Genomic DNA, 15947 nt, shown 5'->3' with positions numbered 1-15947 from the left:
GGTTTATATCCCCCTTCCTCGATGATGGCTTTAAATTTGTTCATGTACGCCTCTGCTCCACCGGTATCCGCAGAGGTGGTCTCTCCGTGGTCCTGTTGCGGACAGTTACAGCCTTTTTGCATCCTTGTTCAAATGTATTGCTGCTGTCGTCCTTATGTTATTTTCCTCCTTCTTTACGGTACGAACCCAGCATTCATTTATTCCGTAATGGTGCCCTACAGCTGCGTAAGTTCTACCTTCCTTCAGCATGTTCATAATTTGAACTTTTTGTGCAATGGTTAGCATCTTCCTCTGCCTTTTGGGTGCAACTGCAGGTGCCTTTGTCGGTGCAGAGCGTGTCGTCCACATTGTGAGTTTTGTCGGGGGAAAAACATACAGAACTAAAGAGCCACACTGCTGGTGATGGAAAAAGTATGTCAGTTTGTCAGGCTGAACGCATTCTGTACTGTACAGGACACCTGGCATGGAGGAGACTGATTGATGGTCTACAGTCCCTTAGCCAATCGGGACGCAGAAGACAATGCGGGTTCTCCCATAGCGAATCAGGACGCGGAACACAATGCGCTGTTAAAAATTGCACACAAAAAAAATCCGTGTAATAGCAAAGCTGCGTAAAGTGAACTGCGCTATAGCGAGGGAACACTGTACAACAAAAAGCAGCAAAAATGAAAAAAATCAACAGTCATTTTAAAAGACTAAAGCCAAAATATTAAAGAGAAAAAAGCAATTTAACAAGAAAAAGTCGTAAACTTACTAGAATAATGTTGTGATATTATGAGGAACAATAACTTCATTCTAATAGCATCAAGTTGAAATACTAACAAAAGATGTTTCTTTTTGAAGTCGTAATATGAAAAACAAATAAAACAATGAATAAAATTGCAATTTTTGGAAAATGGAAAATAATCCTAATTATGAGAATAATGTAAAAACATTACGGGAATAGAGGCATCATCACGAGAAGAAAATTCATACGAAGAGAGCTGATGTAAAAAACACATAACAATGGGAAAAACCTGTCACGTGAGGCATGGAGTAATGTTGCGACGACTTCAGGATGCAGAGAACCCAAATGCAGGCAAAAAGTATTTACTTGATCAAGCTAGGCATAACCAAGGATCTGGTGACAGAACCACGCTAACAAGCATCATGTAGCAGCAGAGAACAGACGCCAAAGGCAGAACTACATCATCGAAACCTAAATGAGGTGTGTGAAATCAAGAAACGTAAAAGCGGCAGGAAACAGAACGGAGCAACACGGAAGTAACACAAAATAAAAGGCATGAAACCAGCAGTAATGCATGAAGAAGGAAATAAACAAACTGACACGCCGGCAGAAGCAAAAACAGCTGGGATTTCACGACAATAAAGTCATCATATTGCAAGAAAAAAATGATGTCATTTTAGTAGCATAGAGTTGAAACATTTAACAAAAAATGTGTTATTTTGTTCAAGTTGTAATATTATCAGAAACAAAAAAAGAATTTTCGTAAAATGAGTTTTTACGGGAATAAAGTTAAAATGTTCCGAGAATATTTGAGAAGAAAGTCAAAATATTTGGAAAATGTAAAAAAAAAAACAACAACAGCAAAAATGTAACAAAAAGGAGCAAAGAGTGAAGTCTTTTTACCTATATGACAAAGCTGAGATGCAGTTTTTTTCTTGAAAGGCATATAACATCTTAGCATATGATGCACATTCTTAGCATGTGATGCTTTACAAAAAGTTGCATCCTTTCATTTTCCACTATGTGGCCCTCGCTAGAAAAAGTGTGGACATCCCTGATGTAAGCAGTACCAATGTTGCATGGTGAGCAATGCTCATATTCAGCACACATGCTAACTAACTAACTAACTAACTAACTAACTAACTAACCTGTGTTGTATTTCCCCAGCAGCTTCTTCAGCTGCTCCATCTCAGCAATGCAAGCAGTCTTGTCACGCTTCTCTTTCAGCAGCTGCAAGTACAAAAGAAAGACGAGATTTGATTTACAAATGGATTAAAATATATACAAACTTAAAATTATTTTATTATATTATAGGGCTGTCAATTTATTGAAATATTTAATTGCGATTAATCACATTTTGTCCATAGTTAATCACAATTAATCACAGATAGAAATAATTCAAAAAAAAAAATCTATAATAAGTGTACCGTACCTTTGAAAGATCATTTTTAAGTTTTTAATACACCTATCAACATGAGACCGGACAATATGTTTGCTTTATGCAAACATCCTGTTTTTTCTTTTTTTACACAGCTCAACACAAAATGGAGCTTAGTGTAAATAAACACACAAAATGTACAACAAGTAGACATTGGTGAGGTGAACTGTCCATCACTCAAATATTCACTCTTCAAGCAAATCATCTGACTAAATACCATTGGGACAAACATGGTAAATAAACACACAGCAACGAAGTGAAATGAAAACAGGGTGCTGCAAAAATCAATATTGACCACTATAATGACAAAAATAAAGTGCTGAAGAACAGTTTACAGAAATAGGACTGCGCTGATATACTGTGGTACAGTCCGGCTGGAGCTTATACTGCCCTTCCATTCTACGTACACAACAAATAATGTAAAGGGCTGTTCATGCTTTGCTTGACTGACGAGTGTTTTTTGGTGGTGTCATGTCCCACTGCTTGTTTACTTCTGCTTTGAACGCGGTGGCCTTCCTGCGCCAAAAGCACTGACAAATGAGAAAGAGGAGTTCAAATCTGCTCTTACTTGACCCATTTCCACCATTTAAAGACTCGGAGGCATTTTGAAGTTCACACTTTGGATGTGTTAGCGTGTCGTATGATGCTGCACCTGCATGTTCCACGTCAAAGAGTGAAAGATGCTAAAGGCAATCCAACGTAGGTCACTATATGCTAGACCAGGGGTCACCAACGTTTTTTCTTGCGAGAGCTACTTTTAGAAAATGAAAATGGCCACGAGCTACTCATTTTTGTAGAAAATCAAATATGCTTGTTTTACCAAAACATTCACAAAATGCTGGTATCCACACGAATACATTTCAGAATACATCAGAATACATTTCTTTCTAGTGTTGTCACATTATTAACTGAAAACCTGAATGAAAAGCAGGCCTGCAGGCGCCTCATGTGGTCGTGGGGGGCTACCTGGTGCCCGCGGGCACCACGTTGGTGACCCCTGTGCTAGACTATCTCAACAACACATTCATATCTTAGTTTATATACTAGATGACAATCTAATAGTCAAATATCTCATACTAAATGTCCTTAATCATCAACTTTTATCTTATTTTTTTTACAATATAAAGAATAAACTGCTTGATAAAGTGTGCCATTAGCCCATTCCATGACAGACTTTTCATTTTCTATATTCTTTGACGACATGATTGTGCAAAAAACAAAGAAATCCATCCTAAATATTAGCAATAAGAAGAAGAAGAATGACACCAGCACTCACTTGTTGTGTGGTTTCCTCCAGTTGTTCCGTCAGCGTTGCGATATCATTACATCCTTCATCTTTCTTCCTCAGTGTCAACTGTAATACACTTTGCAGCTCTGAAACAAACAACGATAACTCCACTTTGACTATCATTCCAACTGTTCACTCAACTTTTTGCCTAAATTTGCCAAAAACAACATTGCACCTAACGAAGTAGTCGGTCTGCCATGTACACCATGTCCACAATTATCAGGCAAGTCAGTATTTGGACCGTACTCTCATTTTTACGCATATTTTCCAAGCCCAAGCAGAATAAACTTGAATGCCTATTGGCTGTAAGAATACCAGGTGATGTGCATGTGTGTACTGAGGGAGGGTGTGGCCTTAGGAGATCAACACCCTTTTTAGGTGTGCACAATTAGGCAGCTTCTTGCTTCTTCCTCTGGCAAAATGGGCCAGAAAAGAGATTTAACGGGCTGAAAAGTCAAGAACTGTAAAACATCTTTCATAGGGATGCAGCACTCTGGAATTTGCCGAAATTGCCAAGATATTAGGATGTGACCACAGAACCATTAAATGTGTTGTTGCAAGTGCACAAAATGGTCGCAAGAAAGGTGTCGAGAGAAAAAGATGCAAATCAACTGGCAAATAATTGAGAAAAATCAAACATTAAGCTGCCAGGAAGCCTTTATCCTGCAGTGCTGTCATATTCCACAAGTGCAATCTACCTGGACTGCCCAGAGGTACATGAAATAACACCCCCATAGTCACCTTTACACTCCTACTCTTCATTGTTTACAACACATTGCATAATTCTTATGTTGCAGGGACTCACGACGGCTGTTAGCAAGCAATGTAGCGAGCTAGCCAGTTCGTAGCCAGTCAACGTATTTCTTGTAAAGTTAAGAAGCCAAAAACTCACCGCTTCCACGCGGAATGGGAGGGTTACTTTTTCCACTCGATCATGCGGGACACACCTTGCCGTGTTAAGGCAGTGTCATGTAAGCTAATGTCTCAATGTTTTTGTCATTACTGCCACCCAGTGACCACAATACTACATATGAGTTGTATTTACGTACGTTTGGCTAATGGAAGACCACAGTCTACCGCACAACAACCATCACTGATTCATTTGTGAACCGAGATATTGTGAGGGACGACTGTGGGCTCTCTTGTGTTTGTGTTGTGTCAATGTTAAAACTAAACACAATCTTGTTTCCTCATAATTCTGTAGAGCATAAACGTAGTGAGACGTGAGGCACCTGAGATTTTGGTCTGGCACTGAGCTGATGAGCAGTCAGGAAATTCTTCATCTTCCTCCTCTTCATCGTCAAGGCTGATCTCCCTGATGGTCTGTGGACTGACCTGAGACAGCAGCATCGCGCTCTTCCTCTTCAGAGAACGCTTCTGTCGATTCAACTACAGGCAGGAGACATACGCATCTTCATCATATGTTCATTCTTTTCCAATCATCACATAATTGCCTTTCAGTCAAGTTGAAACATGACTCTTTATTGAAAAACTAGGGTTTTGTGGGGCATAAAAATCACATTTCATGTTGTTTCATGTCTGGAGGTCTCTAAAAATGTTAAAAAGCACATTTTGAAGGCTGTAAACAGGTTTTCTATGCTCTAACTATATACAGTATGTCTTATTTTCTGCTAAGAGGTAAAGCAAATATTCTTTGGTGAACGACCAAACATCAGCTGGTGAGCTACTGCCAGCTTACCTGTTGGAGACCCCTGTGATAGCATCGCTGTGGAAAGCTGGACACACGGCGTGTTTCACGTGCACAGCAGTTAGTGCTTTGAAGACAAGTCATAAGCATTATCATGATCACAAGAGAGAAAGACTGCTGAGTGACACTTCGCAATGATGATCGATGATCGATGTATTCCATGAAACTAATAGCCACTTGTAGCTCAAAAACGAGCAAGCTAGATGCCGCCAGCCAGGCATGGAAACCGATGGACGAATGGGTGCAGCTTTAATATGGGTGCGTTCTATAGTTTGGGAATGATGGTATGTCTCCACATCTATTCGCTTAGTTTAGTCTAGTTTGATTCCTTTCAAACATGCATACAATCACATACATCACAGATTCACTGCTCAGCATGTCTAAAAAGGAGCAGAACGAAGCAGAGCTTATTAAATCCTGTCCATATCACAGCAGCCGCTAATTACCTCCGCCAAGCACAGCGCCAAGGTTGTGTTTTTGCTGGCGTTGTTCTGTTTGTGGTCAAAATAACTTGAAAAATTCTGAATGGATTTGGATGACATTTTCAGGAATTGTCGGAAATGGGATATGGAAGAACTGATGACATTTTGGGGGTGAGCCAAACTTCAAAATGTTCCCAAAATTCACCCTTTTCCCTACAACTAGTTATTACCTGCTACTGCTGCTACATTTCTCAACTGCTTTGCCTCAGTCCGACATCAAGTCGTTCAACAAAGTCAGGACATTTGTGCTATTAGCCACAGCACAAACATTTCCACATTTTTAATTCTGGAACGCAAAATGCCTTTGATCTAAAGAGTTCTCGCTACTTCCACATTTCTCAACCGATTCAGACCCTTCCAACATCAAAGCATTCAACTTAAATAAGGACATCCATGCCATTTTCCACATACCAAGAATTCCCACTTTTCTTGACATTCCCATTTTTTTTATCTTTGATCTAAAGAGAATGCAGAATGCCTTTGATCTAAAGACTTCCTCACTACTTCCACATTTCTCAACCGATTCAGACCCTTCCAAAGTCAACATTCTCAACTCATTGGGGACATTTAGCATGTTAGCATTACTAGCATGCTAATGTTAGCATACTAGCATTTATAGCTATTTTCATGGCTAGACACATACATATAAACAATTACCACTAATTACGCTAGGTGTTAATATGCTAATGTTGACATGTCAGCATTGTTGGCATGTTAACATTAGCATAGTAGCATTTTTAACCATTTTCATAGCTAGACACTTATACTGTATGGTGGTGCACGATCCTTGCTTCCTTAAGTCCCATGCTTTCTTGGCTATGTTGGCCTTGCTCTGCTTTGTCAGATGCTCATGCTCATCATATTCCAAATGCTTTCATGTTTCCAAGGCAAGTTGGAATGTGAGAGTTTTGGTAAAAGAGCCAAGAAAAACTAGCAAGAAAATAAGACAGCAGTGTGACTGACGGGGCAGATGAGATGTTTTTCTTTTCTTTTTCCCCGCAATCAGTCATAATAGCAGGACACATGCAAAAGCGATGATCAGGTATTGAAAAACAGACCCTAATAGAGGGAAGCACTGCCTCTCCTTTTATGCATAATAATTTTTTCAAGTGATTTGTATTTGCATCAAGCATTTCTTAGATATTTTCTGATGATCAACATGAGGCATGCGTACTACATTACCATATTCAAAGTTCAATCATCAGGGCATCCATATTTATCTAGTCACAAGCTCATCCCTCAGGAAAACAACTATGTAGCCAATAAGAAATCATGTGGATGCAATTTCCAATCATGTCATTGCAGAAAAGAAATGAATTGTTAAGAAAAAAACAAGAACTCTTACATGGCACCCTGAAAGTTACTGACTCCCTCAAGCAAAACGCAACACAGAATGACATTTTGACGACTTCTTCAATTGATGATGTGGTATCTTATCTATAAGTCTCATTTCCAGCTATGCTTTACAACTTTGATCACATTCAATCATGCGTCTTTTAATATGCATGCAAATGTACTCACAGTTGGTCACTGTGGATTATTTCCAGTCTTATTTTGAGCTGTTGTGTTGATTGTCATTGTGCAAAGTGGCAGTTACCATGTACATTGGAACCTTGGTTAGCATCATTAACCCATTCCAGAAGGTCTGACTCCGACTGGATCGTACGCGAACCCATAAGAAATTCCCATAAGAAATAATGGAAATGAATTTCATCCCTTCCAGAAAGCCAAAAATGTTGACACAAAAGAAGTTTTTACACTTTTACAATTATAGTTTGACATGCATAAAACAATTGTACATGCACATAAAAGAGGAATGAAATGGATGAATGAAAATTTGAGCTTACTTTTACCTTCATTGAAGAAGTGACTGTTGCCAAAGACACCACACGGCAGCGACATCAACACGGACACCACCTTCCTGTCTTGAGTTATTTCTTGAACTCAATGCTGTTTCTCACCCCGAGTCTCTGCTTTTCTTTTCATCACGGCTGTAAAATCATCCACAATGGAGCCAAAGAACGTTTTTTTTGTGTGCTTTTTTCAATGTACTTTTATTTGTACAATGTGGCAAGGGCCAATAAAAAAACAGCCCTGGGCTCCACTTTGGAAACCCCTGATTTTTCATTTAGGGATGCTCCGATCAATCGCCCACTGATCAACATTGGTCGATTTCCATAAAAAACACGTGCTCTGCATATGCCGATAAAAGCCTTTTCAAAGCCGATCACAGAAATCGATCAGCGTGCGACGGCAAATCCAAGTTGTCAATGGCTGCACTTTTGCAGTGGTGGCAGCAAGCTAGCTAGCTAGAGTTATCTGCCTGGTTTCTGGTCTCGGGACTCTAAATGGGACTTTTTAGCACAGTGACATTTGGTTTTTAAAACAAACAAGCAATGCGGTTAGTTGGGAGCTCGTTTTTGGCCCACCGGGAAGTGAATATCACATTCATGGGGTACGTACTAACTTTTTCAAGTGTCACTGAACAATTTAGCTGTCTTGTTGTCATGATACTGATGATGTCTTGTCCTCCAAACACTGTGTGTGTGGTTGTTAAATGAACACAAAGCCTTATGATGGTGATACTATCACAAGGCTTTGATTTTGAGTAGCTCCCCAAAGACTCAAAGAATATTTGCTTCAACTCTGAGTAGTTTTTTTTAATTACAACTGTTAAATTCAGACTTTCTGCCCTGATATCATGACAAATGGGAACAAAATAGCATAAAGACTGTTTGAGTGGAGATGTGCTTGGTAAATAAAGTAGTGTACAATTGATACACATAATAAAAACACAGGTTACTCTTGTGGCCGTAAACCATGCCAAGCTAAAACTCAACACTGAACCCCCGACCTCACTTCCTGTCCGCCCCCCCTCCTCCACTCAGCTCCCCTAGCACTGGAATACATTTGAAAGTTTTAGTTTCTCTTATTATGTCTACTATATTGGGTAATAGGAGTGCAAAGGTGACTATAGGGGTGTTATTTCATGTCAAGAGGGCTCTAACAATGTTAGGTGGTAAGGTGGTAAACAAGTTTTCTATGCTCTAGTTACCAAAATATTCCATGTATGAATAAGGAATCTTACTTGATGGAAAATTACTTCTCATGGTGGAGTCAGAAAGCAATGAACCACCATGAAGGCGGGAGACAGACGTATAGAGTATATAAAGCCGTTGGTTAGTTCTTGTACACATTGACTTGTACACCAGTTCAGGATGTTTGAAGTTGTAAAAAAGAGCTGAGGTACAAGGCAAGGTAAAGTAGGAGCGTAATGAAAGGAGCCAAATCAATGAGGTGCATTTGGTAAAGCAAGAAAAAATGCCTAAAGGACAATTTTCACCATCAATTGTTCCTCCCTGCAACTTCCCAAAATGTGGTGAATGTGGTGGACGAGAAGAGCTTTTGTCCAAGAAGTGAATGAGAAATGATTATAGTGATAGTTCAGCCATAGAAAGCTGCAAAGCACTAACTATGTCCCAGGCTCCATCACTCTCAGATAACAACACTCTTTTTTTTTTTTTTTTTTAGCAAGGACTCCTAAATTGTGCTCTCTATCAAAAGAAATGAAAGCAATTTCTGACACAATCCACAGAAGGACAGAAAAGAAGAACCAAAGGGGCAAAAATGCTTGGCTTCTAGCAGAAAATAGTGGTGTGAAAAAGTGTTTGCCCCCTTCCTGATTCCATATTTTTTTTGCATGTTTGTAACACTTACAGTAAATGTTTCAGATCATCAAGCAAATGTAAATATTAGTCAATGACAACACAACTGAACACAAAATTCACTTTTTAAATGAAATGTTTTATTATTAAAGAAGAAAAAAAATCCAAACCCTCATGATCCTGTGTGAAAAAGTGATTGCCCCCTAAAGCTAGTAAGTGGTTGGTCCTCCCTTAGCAGCAACAACTGCAATCAAGCGCCTGTGATGACTTGCAAGGAGTCTCTTACAGCGCTGGGGAGGAATTTTGCAGAATTGTTGTAATTCAGCCACATTGGAGGGTTTTCCAGCATGAAGCACCTTTTTAAGGTCATGCCACAGCATTTCAATAGGATTCAGGTCAGGACTTGGACTAGGCCACTCCAAAGTCTTCAGCCATTCAGAGGTGGACTTGCTGGTGTGTTTTGGATCATTGTCCTGCTGCAGAACCCAAGTTGCTTTCAGCTTGAGGTCACCAACAGACGGCCTTCAGGATTTTTTGGTAGACAGCAGAATTCATGGTTCCATTCATCACAGCAAGTCTTCCAGGTCCTGAAGCAGCAAAACAGCCCCAAACCATCACACTACCACCACCATATTTTACTGTTGGTATGATGTTCTTTTTCTGAAATGCGGCGTTACTGTAGTTTTACACCAGATGTAATGGGACACACACCTTCCAAAAAGTTCAACTTTTGTCTCATCAGACCACAGAGTATTTTCCCAGTGTCTTTCTTATGGTGGAGTCATGAACACTGACCTTAACTGAGGCAAGTGAGGCCTGCAGTTCTTTGGATGTTGTTGTGGGGTCTTTTGTGACTCCTGGATGAGTCGTCCCTGCGCTCTTTCTGTTGGTCCGCCACCCCTGGGAAGGTTCACCACTGTTCCATGTTTTTTGCCATTTGTGGATAATGGCTCTCGCTGTGGTTCGCTGGAGTCCCAAAGCTTTAGAAATGCGTTTATAACCTTTTCCACACTGATAGATTTATAGAGATAGTTACAGTATGTTTTAACAGGGGGCAATCACTTTTTCACACAGGACCATGTAGGTTTGGATTTTTTTTCTTCCTTATAATAACAAGTTTCATTTAAAAATGGAATTTTGTGTTCAGTTGTGTTGTCATTGACAAATATTTTAATTTCTTTGATGATCTGAAAAAACATGCAAAAAATCAATCAGGAAGAGAGCAAACACTTTTTCACACCAATTGTATGCTGCTGTTGTTGGATTTCTTTTACAAATGTTTTGTTTTGTTTACAAATGTTTTGTTCATCCGTACATCATTCTCCTGTACTCCTATTTGGTAGGACATTTCAATAAAGCATACCGAAGAAAAAGACATGAAATACTGAAGATTGTACATGTACCTTGGAGGCCAGGGCTTCTGCACTTTCTCTGCATGTTCTCTCAATCTCCAATTTCTCCTGAATGGCAGCCACCTCTTCAATCACCAGTTTAGAAACTGGGAAATGGAAGCGTGCATTAGTCATTTCAATAAGGCATTAGCGAGCGTGCCTGAATATCATAAAGACATGGGTGCCAATGTAAACGGTAGTAGCAGGACCAAAATCTACAGTAAGTACTGTGGATGTGAATTTCTATTGATGGATCTATATAGATATCAGTGCTTCATCTTCATTTGGCTGCTAAACCAGGGGTGTCCAAACTATTTCCCTCAAGGGCCACATAGTGAAAAATGAAAGGATGCAACTTTGCCACTTTGATAATTTGTAAAGCAAGCTAAGAAGTTAACATTTTTTCTTTAATATTTCAACTTTATGCTACTAAAACAATAGTTCATAATAATACTCCTTATAATAATACAAGTTTATTTCTAGTTAGAATATAACTTTTTCCTCTTTGACTTAATATAAGATTGCAGCTGTTTTTAGCCCTATTGAAACGGCTATATTTATCATTATTATTATTATTATTATTATTATTATTATTATTATTATTATTATACCAATTCAATCACATTTTTTACATGCATGAAAGCTCAACAGAATGGGGCGAAAAATTTGATATTTCAGAGGTCCCAAACACAAACTCCCAAAATTCCTTTACATTTTTTAAAAATTAGCCCTGCCAGCATTTTCATGGATCGTCACAAAATTTGGTGGAGGCATCAATCCTGACAGGACGCACAAAAAAGTCTCAAGAACCAATATTCCCAAACAAACAGGAAGTCTGCCATTTTGGTCTGCGGCGGTGATACTGGGGCAACCAGGGGTTGCATTTCAACAAACTCCTCCTAGGGACTTTGACCAAATGAGCTCAATGGGCCATCATTGGACACTAGACAGATGGCCGATGTTATTTTGCAAAGGATTTTAGGCTGGTCCATAAGAAACTTTGATGTTTTGATTTGAATGTTCCTTTGAACATTCAACAAAACTGTAAACGTTAATAACTTGGCTCCACGTGGTCGGATGTACATCATAATTGGTGCAAATGATGACGACAACACCTTGACGGTATACGTAGGTCACTTCCTGAATTCGTCTCAGCGCCATCCAGTGGTGACAGGATCAATTTTGTGATGTACATTAGCCTTTTCCGATAAGGAGATTTTTCAGATCAACATCTAATTCAGTAGAAAGTATGACTGCCAGACTGATGAGCTTGAATTATGGATGGATGGATGGATGCCTTCGCCATTGACCAACAAAATGTCATAATTCCACTGCAGATGGTCACATGTGGTTGAAAACTTATGAGGGAAGTAAGAATCCATGCCTGAACAATATGGTGCAGCTCCCAGATGAGACCACCCCAAATAGACTGCCTAGCGCCCCCTACGGAGTTAGACAAAATTATCCCCCACCATCCGTTTCACAAATCGTCATGAAATTTGGTGGAGACATCACTCATGAAAGGACGCACAAAAAAGTCTCAACATCCAAAAAAAAACAGGAAATTGGCCTTTTCCTTTTAATGCGGCCATATTGGGAAAAAACAAACAGGGGTTGTATTTCACCGAACTAGTCCTAAGGGCTTTGAGCAAATGAGGCCACATGAAAATCACAGATACTAGACATATGGACAATTACGTTTTGCAAACCATTTTAACGTACGCAATAGAATGTGGGCGGAGCCTTGGAGGCTCGCCAAGCAACACAAAACTCAAATAACTGGACTCCACACGGTTAGACTTCTACAAAAATTGGTGTGTGTGACATACATGGCATCCTGAAGAGACCCATATATCAATTAGATAGACAGGAAGTGACAACTAAATACACGCTTGATAGAAAAACCCACTCCTCTGAGTTCATTTCTTGAATCACTTTCACATTTATACGGGGCACATGAAACAGATCTATGATATGAAGCATGATGATTCATTACATGTAGTGGGTGGAGCCTGGCGGCAAAGATGGCTCCAAATGGCCACACCACACCGACTAGCTTCTAGCCGACTAGTGACTAGCGACTAGCTTCACCACACTCCTGCTCACAATGCTTCAGGCCACTAGTGAAATAACGCTACATATTGGAGCTGATGCCACTGCTGCTGTGTTTTTGTGTGTAGCGGTGTAGCGTTTCTTTCTATGTTGCTGTGTGAAATCAATGCACCCAGGAAGGAAGTATTTTACATGCAGTAAAAGTAGTATGGATAGAAAACCATCAAACCTTGGAGGAGCATAGTTGTTTAGATACAGTTAAACCTGTCTTAGCGGGCACCTTTATAGAAGGGCCACCTGCCTATAGCAGCCACTGAAAAATCCCCCCCAGCAAATTTACATGTTATAGACCCTGTGTATAGCAGTCACCTCTCCAACGCGGCCAGCGGCCACCCATTTTGTCTCCCTTGGTCAATATCTGACTGCATATAGCAGCCAAATTACCAACTCAAGTAGAAGCTTCATGCACGAAAAAGTTTTGTTTTTCAATCAATGAAGGCTGTGTGTAGACTTTAATTACTGAGTCCTAGCTCAGTCACAATCATTCACAAGATCCACACAAACTGTCAGTTGTTCCACATAAAAAAGCCGTCTTCTTTTGAGCTTGCTATTTCCTGGTCAAACATGTAACTTTAAGAGCATTTGCACCAAAACATTACCGCAAAGTAGGCTGGGAACAGGACGTGCTCCCAGCGACGCTACAATAAAAAAAAAAAAAAACATATGCTAGCATGCATGCGGCAGCGGGAGCAAAACTGAGTTCGGTTGTACTTAATTGAAGTATTTTATCAGTTATCAGTTATTATTAAGCCTCTAGCTTCCTTTTAGTAAGTAAAAACCTTGGCTATGATTGCACTACATTGTCATGTAGACCTACAAAGTACACTTGGAAGAACAAGAGATGAATAAATGTATTGCAACTGATGTGAAACTGATGAGGGGTAGGATTAAATAAGCTTTGCTTCTTCCTACTCCTTTTTGGACATACAAAATTGTGAATTGTACTATGTGATGTGCTACTGTTTGACTCATGCATGTTCAGGATTAAAACCATGAACCATGATAATAACAAGCCTAGTAGTGTTGTACAACTTTTATCAGCAGTCCGCAGTGCCCTCTACTGGTCAACATTATTATTATTTTTTTTTCCCTTTTTTTTCCTCTACTGGTCAACATTCAAACTGGACGCCAACCTGTCTATAGAGGCCACCTGTCTATAGCGGCCACTTTAGCAGACTCCCTCTAGTGGCCGCTATAGACAAGTTTGACTGTATTTGAGTTGTCACAAAAGCAAAAGGGTATTTGTGTCAAAGTGAAAGTTATGCGTGAAATGTATCTTACCACAAAAAGCTGTTTTCTCCCTTTTTTTTGTTGGGAGCTGATATTTTCCTGAAACGTACCTATGTTCCACTGCTGATTACTCAAGAACCGAAAAAGGTAGAAACAAACTTTTTTTCCTGATGAAAGACAGGAGTCCAATCTTTCTTTTGGTAGGTTCCATGTTTATGTAGCCATAGAGCACAATATTCTGTGTGCCTTGAAAAATCTGCCAAAATCGTCTAAAATGGCCCGTGCTGGAGGGGCTGAATGTTGAAAAATGGCTTGGATTGAATGAGTTAATAGCAGCCTTTAACAGGTGTGTCCCATTACGTGCATGAATTACCTGCCTCTTTTGTTTACCTGGTTTGGAATCTTTCGAACGCACAGAAAAGAGAAAGACGTGTGTTCATGTCTCACCTTGCTGATCATCCACAATGGACCATCAGCAAAATTCCCCCAAAAGTGCACGTTTCCTTTAAGTACTGCTTCAGGTAGTGTTTCAAAAGTACCGGTTTGGCACCGGTATTGGGTAATATAACCCGAACCAGCATATGTAAAAAAAACCCCAAAAGAATATTAGTGTAATCATGCTTTTGACATGTATTAGGGCGAAGCAACACAAAGTGCACAAAGACTTGTGTCAGACGTTTTGCACATGGATTGTACACGCAGGGCCAACACTTGGCTGATTCCACTTTGCTGAAGATGGAATGGAGAAAGGGCAGGATGTGAAAGGATGGAGCAAATAGTTTGTTTGTAAGGATGACAGTGACAGACAGTGTGAATAAAATCCAGCATTTCTGCAGCCCAAACACACATTGTGTTTGACTTCCACATTAATAGAGGCTGCCTCGCCGTGCCAAGCAGCTGCATATTAGGAGCTATTACGTGATTTCATAGCTCTTAGAAAATTGCTCCTATTCACAACAAAACGGCTGGAGGTGGGGTTGGCGGCTTGGTGAGTTGCGGTTGGAGAAGAGGACAAAAAGCGGCGAGCACCCAATCATGCCTTTTGAATTGGTGATGGCAAGGTTGATGACAACATGACCATTGTGTTCTAATGATAACACCACAAAGGCATCGGCCCCCCCTCATCAAGGCTTCACGTTGGCTGCACATACCATTTCATTCACTGCTCTGTTGGCGGCGCTGATACCATTATGCGGCACGTCAGCGGCGGCTAATCACTGTCTTTCCTCAGAGAAGGATGAATAAAAAGAGACAAAGAGCAGGGAAGAACACAGATGGGGCGATGATGATGATGATGATGATGGGGATGCCAAAACTCACAATTAGACCTGCCATATTTGATGCGTCAGGCGCCCCGTGGACTTCATCTCTTCATGTTTGTTTACCATGGCTACCAGCAATCATAATGAACATGTCATTAAGTTCAAGGCGAGCGCTGCAAGAAAGGATGGAGTGGCCACGGCATTACGGAGAAAAGCGGCGGTGACAAAGAAGGGGCTAGTAAGTGTTATGAAATGTTTGATGTGGAGGATGTAGAGTGCACGGGTATCACATGCTAGCGCTCTTCATCAAGGTTTTAATTAGGTGTCACTGTGCCTGCAGTTCATTTCTATTGTACTCAAACACAATCTTTCATTAGTTAAGTGGCAGGGTGATCCTTTAGGGGCGCTCTGCACTGGCCGTGATTGCAACTTCAGCCATGCTCAACAAGTCAATAGGAATTTCAGCACATTTTTCACGACAGTGGATGCCCGCACTGTCCACATTCAGCAGTCCCAGCCCAGCACATTTGGCCAAAACACATTTTTATTTCTACTTTTTCTCCAAAGATAGACATTTTGTTCCCTCAAAAAACACCCTAAGTAGGTAAGCATTTATAAATATGTGATCCGCATTTTTTGCATGT

At 40.2% G+C, this 15947-nt stretch overlaps 1 protein-coding gene across 5 annotated transcripts in view; it reads right to left on the bottom strand.

The window, feature by feature from the left end:
* shtn1 (shootin 1) overlaps positions 1-15947 on the bottom strand; it is a 39278-nt gene that overhangs the window by 18547 nt on the left and 4784 nt on the right. For all 5 annotated transcript variants that reach the window (XR_008573356.1, XR_008573357.1, XM_054795747.1 and 2 more), the window contains exons 4-7: positions 10712-10806; positions 4686-4842; positions 3442-3539; positions 1876-1957 (exon numbers count right to left, since the gene is read on the bottom strand). Coding sequence is in view for 3 of the 5 variants with exons in the window: in XM_054795747.1 (XP_054651722.1) it covers positions 1876-1957; positions 3442-3539; positions 4686-4842; positions 10712-10806 (432 nt within the window). In the remaining 2 variants the exon portion in view is untranslated. The remainder of the gene's footprint in view (positions 1-1875; positions 1958-3441; positions 3540-4685; positions 4843-10711; positions 10807-15947) is intronic.

This window comes from Dunckerocampus dactyliophorus, chromosome 13 (assembly GCF_027744805.1).
Source record: "Dunckerocampus dactyliophorus isolate RoL2022-P2 chromosome 13, RoL_Ddac_1.1, whole genome shotgun sequence".
Taxonomy (NCBI): domain Eukaryota; kingdom Metazoa; phylum Chordata; class Actinopteri; order Syngnathiformes; family Syngnathidae; genus Dunckerocampus; species Dunckerocampus dactyliophorus.
Note: the sequence above shows the minus strand (reverse complement) of the source record. Positions and strands in the feature narration are given on the sequence as shown.